This window comes from Sinocyclocheilus rhinocerous, unplaced genomic scaffold (assembly GCF_001515625.1).
Source record: "Sinocyclocheilus rhinocerous isolate Xijiao unplaced genomic scaffold, SAMN03320098_v1.1 scaffold681, whole genome shotgun sequence".
In the NCBI taxonomy this organism is placed as follows: Eukaryota; Metazoa; Chordata; class Actinopteri; order Cypriniformes; family Cyprinidae; genus Sinocyclocheilus; species Sinocyclocheilus rhinocerous.
In genome coordinates, this window is record NW_015641029.1 from 1,404,429 (window position 1) to 1,412,019 (window position 7,591).

A 7,591-nucleotide genomic window follows, 5' to 3' on the forward strand; every position below is an offset into this window, starting at 1 on the left:
GACAAGATTATTTTAAATTAGAATTGAATTAAATTAGAAAGGATAAGTGTCTGTGGCCCGTTAAAAATATTAACATTTGTTTCCTGGGGATTCATTTTACATGCGCAAAAAGTAGCAAATAACAGAACATGAGGATTCACATGGTCATATCATATTACATCACGCACCTGCAGCGCTTCTGCGAGCGGAGAAAAACATAATAAAGATAGGCTATATATACTTTATGACTAAAAGGAGTAGTTGTTTCTACTGTTAGAAGGAAAAAATTCAAGTGATTGCGCCGGCGCCGCTTGCGTGCACACAGTTAAGCATTGTTACCTTGACAATAATGCAGCCTGTTCATTATCATAATAAAATGCAGTCAGTCAAACATATGGAAAAAAACACACTGCTCAGTTTAAATATGTAGTAAAATCTGTGCCGTTAAGTGTTATCACCGTACCGTCGTGATGTTATGCAAAACATTTTGTTTTACGTGGATATTGGAACGCGATTGAAGTACATAAATAATAATTTGCCATTCAAATACATCGCGAATACGGAAACATTTGATTTTGTGTCGAATGAGAGACCCAACTGAATGAAATAATAAAATGCGACTTCTCTAAAAAACAAAAAAAAATGTATACGCATAGCGTATTTTAACCATGCAGCAAACCTTAATATAACCAAAAACCAAAAAAATATTTTGATAAATTACTGAAAAAAAATAAAAATGACTTTTTAAACCGTTTAACTGATTGTATTAATCGGTCAAAATTCTTACGGTTGGTTAATGGTTAACCAGTTAAAATGTACATCCCTACTTTATATAATGTGTTTTTCTGGATTTTTTGCTTGGTATTCTGTCTCTATACGTTAAAATAATCCTACCATAAAAATTACAGACCCTTCATTTTTTTTGTAAGTGGGCAAACTTACAAAATCAGCAGGGGATCAAATAAATATTTTCCCCACTGTATAGCAACCTATTATTTGTATAGTAGTAAATGTGATTTTCCATGTGATTTTCTAGAGATCATCGACACTTACACCATACAGATATGATGTACAAACTGCAGAGTGAGGAACAGAAGTTTGTTGTTGGTGTTTGCTCCAAAAAGTCCATCATAGACAACCTAAACAAACAGACAATCACTGTAACGAACAACCTTTGAACAAGTTAGGACATATTACTTGCCTGTCCCTATTTGTCTCTTTCAACATGCATCTCAGCTGCATTTACTTTCATTCTGTCAAACATAATCAATCTGACCTGTATATTAGCAGGAAAGCACTCAGCAGCCAGTCTGGAGCGGAGAAGATGAGGATTTTTTTTGTAAGTGGGCAAACTTACAAAATCAGCAGGGGATCAAATAAATATTTTCCCCACTGTATAGCAACCTATTATTTGTATAGTAGTAAATGTGATTTTCCATGTGATTTTCTAGAGATCATCGACACTTACACCATACAGATATGATGTACAAACTGCAGAGTGAGGAACAGAAGTTTGTTGTTGGTGTTTGCTCCAAAAAGTCCATCATAGACAACCTAAACAAACAGACAATCACTGTAACGAACAACCTTTGAACAAGTTAGGACATATTACTTGCCTGTCCCTATTTGTCTCTTTCAACATGCATCTCAGCTGCATTTACTTTCATTCTGTCAAACATAATCAATCTGACCTGTATATTAGCAGGAAAGCACTCAGCACCCAGCCTGGAGCGGAGAAGATGAGGCAGAATCTTCATCTTGACTCTAGTGCTGACCGGCTCATGCTTTAGCTCCTGTTTGACTGTGACACCCTGGGTAAAAACACACACATTATGTAGAACACCTTACTGAATATAAAAGTCGAATGCCTCTTGTGTAATGAAAATACTTACTTTAGTTTTGAGTGGAATATCACCCAGGTAAACTTTATACATTTTGTTGATAATGAGTGGATTGTTCCAGTCAATAATGCTGCAGTATAAAACGACACAAGAGATGAGTTTCAATATCAAGACCTCATGATTTAATTTGATATATCATTACAGAAAGCCTCACCTCTGCTTGCTTTTCAGTTCAAGATCAGCCGCCGTGGCGACACTGTGTCTGGTGTCACTTGAAGCCACAACTAAGTGAATGACTGTTTCAACCTCAGGCACCTGCTCTGCCTCTATGAACTTCACAATTCCCAATTTACACTGTAAACACAATGATCAAGAGGTTACTCAGTGAAGAATCAGAAAGAGTAAACTGGTTATTTCAGTTAATTCGATTTTGAACAACAGACAGAAATAAAGCAAAACATCTCCCATTAAAAACAACAAATATGCTCCAACATATTTTCTTATCAACCTCACCTGCTCCAGTTGCTCTGGACTCCACTGAGCTTCTCCAATGACTCGTTTAACTGCATAAACGCTCATTCCTGGAGGAGGCTGAGGGAGACCTTGTGCTGACGCGGCTCCTGCTCCAGATCCCCCTTGTGGAGATGAAGGAGCCGGACGACTTGGAGGCTCGTTTAACACAAACCTTGATATAATTTGAAAGATAGAATGGGAATTACGAAAACAGCATTAACGTTACCAACTACAACTTATTGTACATATCCACCTGACATACCCATATGGCATCAGAAGAACATCAAGCATGAACTCTAAGAGGAGTTGTACAGTTTTGGGCCTCTCCGTCAGGACAAATGGGGAAGCTTTAGATGGCTCTGATGGATATTTCATATGATACAGTGTAGGGATCAGCAGGTGCATCAGACTAGAGGGAGAAGACAAAGACTACATCAATACTGTTCAATACTGACATTTAATGCATGTGTAAATATTAATATAGAAATATGTATATATATATATATACACTGCCATTCAAAAGTTTGAGGTCTGTAAGGTGTTTTTTAATGTTTTTATTCAATTTAATACTTGTATTATAGTTTTGAAATTCTAGAATTCTAGAATTCTATTAGAACAAAAGTTCTATTTCAAATAAATGCTGTTCTTTTGATCTTCCTATTTATCAAAGAATCCAGAAAAAAATATATCATGGTTTCCAAAAAAAATAAGCAGCACAACCGTTTTCACCATTGATAATAATAATAAGAAAAAAAATATTTTAAATATCACATTAGTACTGCCCTTCAGTCCCGGGGAAGATAAAATAAGTATAATTTACCCTGACCATTCTGTTCAAAAAGTTTACACTGTTTGACTTTGGTAAAGATCAGGGCCCGTATTCATGAAAAATCTTAGTACTAAGAGTTGCTCCTAGTAACAAAATTCTAAGAGAATTCTTAGAAATGTGGGTGATTCCTCCTAAAATTAAAGAAAAGATCCTAGTAAAGAAAAAAGTAATTCAGAAAGCATCTTAACCTTTAAAAGAGGTCTTAAGGTCCAAAATTGTTAGGAGTACGGACGAGGACTATTAAGAGGCTTAAGAGTTTCTTTAGCAGTGGAGAAAATGGACGAAACATGAAGAAATTTGTTGCACACAATGCATGGCAGTGAGTTAATAAGTTGCTACACATTAGATTGTGCAGGGATTATGTTTGTGACCGATCTTATTAGAGACACGCTAACATCTCCGACACCACGCAGAAATGCCATAGCGCCAGAAATTGAAGAAATTACCACATCAACTACATTAACATATTTGGCAACTGGAAAAATGCAACTATGCAGCAGTGATGATTTGGGTCTGTCACAACCTTCTATAAGCAAAGTGATCACACAAGCAATTACCTTATTGTGTCGCTGTTCATTTCCCATCCAGTACAAGTACGACATTAACAGCATGGTAAATAAAAAATAAAGAATATATATATACATATATAATGTGTGTGAGAGAGAGAGTATGGTAAAACAGGAAAAATTACGCCTGTAATTTCAAAGTGAAGGCTTATAATAGACCCTACACTTAAAAGCGCTGTTTTATTTCCTTCTTGGACAACCAACCAATCAATCACAGTCTTCAAAAGACTGTGTCATACCTAGCAATGGGGTCAGCCCGCCTCCTCACTAAGATGAAAGTTTTTGTCTTTTCCTCACTCAGAGTTGCTCTCAGATTGGTCCTGAATCGCTCTTAAGCCAAGACTCCTACGTAGAAATTTTTAAGCTAAATTAGGAGCTTTCTTAGAGGAATCTTAGAAGCTTTAAGTAAATTCAATAAATAAATTATCTCCAATAAAAATGAAAATCCTGATTCTTCACTACATCACCAAATCTGTATATTCTGAAGGATCATGTGACACTGAAGACTGGAGTAATGCTCAAAAATCAGATTTGCCATCACAGGAATCAATTAAATATAAATGGAAATAGAAAATACTTGTTTTAAATTATAACAGTATTTCACAATAATACTGTTTTTACTGTGTTCTTAATCAAATAAATGCAGCCTTGGTGAGCATAAGAAACTTCTTTCAAAAATATAAAAAATTCTTACCGACCCCAAACTTTTAAACAGTTGTGTATATATTTAATAATAAATACATTTCATTAGACAATATTTTATCATATACTATAAATGTGCTTATAACCAGCTACATTCTACCTTAATAATGAAAACAACATTGTTTCATTTCAAATGAAGCTGAAACTAACCTGTCCTGTTGGGGCTGAGGCTTGCCCTCCATTGCTGTGAGTAGAGTAGGTGCAAGCTCACACTGTTTGGATACCTCCAACCTAGGATAGCCCATCTTTATGTAGATGATAGTGAAGTTCTGCAAGCACAAACACAGTCATGACAATGAAGTTCTTACTTCATAATATGGGAATATATTCAGCATGAAATGGTGACACATCTCTAGTGGTGATAGTAACATGTGGGGATACGATCATACCGTGACAAAAGATGCAGCAGCAGGGTCCTGATACTGAACCAACAGGGTCTCTACAGGAAGCTGAATCTTGGGTCGACTCTTTATCCTTTTGTTTAGGTGTACCAGCAACTCCATAACCTGGAGAGGGCAATAACAAAATCCAGTTCTTTGATAGATCTTCTTTGAAATTATTCTCATGGGTCCTACTTTTGGGTCTTACTATGCATCCCTAGAGGAATGACATTAATAATGTAGAGTTTTGAACTTGCATCTCTCACATAAACACATATACAAAAGCATTCATTTTTTCTATTATCGTTACATTGGTTTTCAACCATTACAAACCCAAGGATCATCAAGCAGACCACAAGTCAACACAGGGACTCCCATAAACACTTTATTAAAACTTCCATTAAAAACATTAATTAATAATTTTCACATATTTTGTAATACGCAAAAGATCATTCTGTATAGACCTTATGTGAGCAGCCATCTTTCGAATTTTGTCTTTAATCTTCCGTTTTTGCGGTAGCTCTAGTCTATAGCATCACTGTTGAAGAGTAATTAGCTTGTGAAGTGGATTTACTTATTGTAGACTTAACGAAAGTTATCATGTGCATTGTAATATTCGAAGCAGATGTCATAACAGAAGTCAATAAACTGGGAAGATTTTAAAATGAGCAGTTCATTCATAAATTTGTACAACCAAACCTTCAAGCTGTGGAAATACAAACCAGAATACAGAAAACAACAAGTGCAGCACTGAAAAGGGGCAGGGCTATATCTATATTTGAACCCTTTACAACAGTGACTGTATGATTTCGAGATCCATCTTTTCACACTGATGGCAACAGATATACTTATATGCAACTACTACAAAGACTGAAAACATTCACTTATATTCAAGAAGGAAACACAATGCATTAAGACTTTTTGAACAGGGTGATGTGTACGTTTTTTTTTCTTATTTTAAAGGGGTCATATGATGCGATTTCAAGTTTTCCTTTCTCTTTGGAGTGTTACAAGCTGATTGTGCATAGATAAGATCCCTGAAGTTGCAAAGACTGAAGTCTCAAAACCAAAGAGATATTCTTTATCAATCAAAAGACTCTGCCACGCCCCCCTAAAACGGCTCATTCTAACACGCCCCCACATATCTACATCACCATGTGGAAATATTTGCATAATGCGCCCAAATGATCACGCAAAGAAAGAAGGCGTGGTTTCAGGAACAGCAGTTAGTGTTGAAGCAGCCATGTCAAGGAGATGCTGTGTGTTTCAGTGCGAAAGCAAAAGCACTTTATTTGGATCACTTACAACAGAACAGCCTAGCCGGCTAACTGCCAAACTGATATTCACTTTACAAATACTTATTTATGTAACTACAGATAGACAAACAGACAGCACGGTGAACTCAGTCTTCATAAGAGTGACAAATAATGAAGAGGGTATTGAAAACAAGTCTGCAGTAATGAAGAAATAACGCATGTAGAATGAGTTAAACTTACTGAGCTCGTCCTGTGCAGCCATGTTTGAAGTGAAGTCTCCACCAGCACTGCCACTCCTAAGACAACCTCTGTCTCTCTGTCTCTCTGTCTCTCTGTCTCTCTCTCTCTCTCTCTCTCTCTCTCTCCATCAATTTTCAATTTTTTTCAATTCTATTAAGCTTTATTAGTATGATTGTGTAACATAATGTTGCCAAAGCATTAACATATATAAAAATAAAGAAAGAAACAATAAAAAAACAGATAATAAATAAAATCCATCATCTTTCTCTTGTTGAAATTAATTTCATTACTATTTAAAAAATCTGATTAACTTCATACAATGAAAAATGGTACAAAGCAAATAAAATGGTTGTCTAAATTAAAAAGATAAACACATTTGACAAAGGACATACATGTATTATGCAATATAATTATACAAAGAATTAAACAAATTAAAACAAAATAATTTTTATGAGCTTATTTAACCCTGTAAGGCCTACTTTATCATAATCAATACATAAAGTTCTAAGGCCTCTAAATTATTAACATCATCAAATCTTTGCTGAAAAATCTGTTGTAAAAATCTTCTATGTGCATTCTGCCTATGACTGATAGTTTATACTTGTTTAGTTAGTAAAAGACCTTTTAGTATCATTCTAAAAATTGTCCACCTTCAGGCTGTGGTAAATGTAAGAATCAGAATCAGATTCATTGCCAGGTATGTTTACGCATACAAGGAATTTGTTTTAGTGACAGAAGCTCCACAGTGTAACAAAATGACAGTGACAAGACAAGACACAGAGGAAAAAAGAGTAATATACAAATATACAAAATAGACAATGTACAAAATAGCAAAGACACAATATACAAAATAGACAATTTTGTATGTACAGGTATGTTATGTGCAAATTTGAAATGTAAATAAGTGTATGTGTTAAATGTATAATAGAGTTGTATTCCACGCTCCAAGAATATCTTTTATATTGTTATTTATATTTCAAGAACAATATAAATTTCAAGAACATTTATTGAACTGAACCTGAAGCAACTTTACAGGTACATTATTATCCATACATCATTTTAGGAAGAAAAAACAGGCTTTTGGAGTTTATTTGTAATTCTCAGTCATCACTGCATTGCATTGAATGGTTTGCCCTCCAGTGCAGAGCTTTCATCACAAAACTAAGCAAAAAAATATAATCTTACTAAGATATATTTTTTGGGAGATATAGTGACAACTGATATTTATTTGCATTTTACTGGATATAAGTATTCTGCTATACTGTTATACTAAAAATCTCTTGAT

At 34.8% G+C, this 7,591-nt stretch overlaps 1 protein-coding gene across 1 annotated transcript in view; it reads right to left on the bottom strand.

Moving 5' to 3' along the window:
* ecpas (Ecm29 proteasome adaptor and scaffold) overlaps nt 1–6,328 on the bottom strand; it is a 30,572-nt gene extending 24,244 nt beyond the window's left edge. The window contains exons 1-9 of the mRNA XM_016570537.1: nt 6,197–6,328; nt 4,820–4,936; nt 4,581–4,699; nt 2,596–2,742; nt 2,334–2,505; nt 2,035–2,174; nt 1,872–1,950; nt 1,671–1,790; nt 1,448–1,533 (exon numbers count right to left, since the gene is read on the bottom strand). Coding sequence (XP_016426023.1) covers nt 1,448–1,533; nt 1,671–1,790; nt 1,872–1,950; nt 2,035–2,174; nt 2,334–2,505; nt 2,596–2,742; nt 4,581–4,699; nt 4,820–4,936; nt 6,197–6,328 — 1,112 coding nt within the window. The remainder of the gene's footprint in view (nt 1–1,447; nt 1,534–1,670; nt 1,791–1,871; nt 1,951–2,034; nt 2,175–2,333; nt 2,506–2,595; nt 2,743–4,580; nt 4,700–4,819; nt 4,937–6,196) is intronic.
* Nucleotides 6,329–7,591: the final 1,263 nt, after the last annotated feature.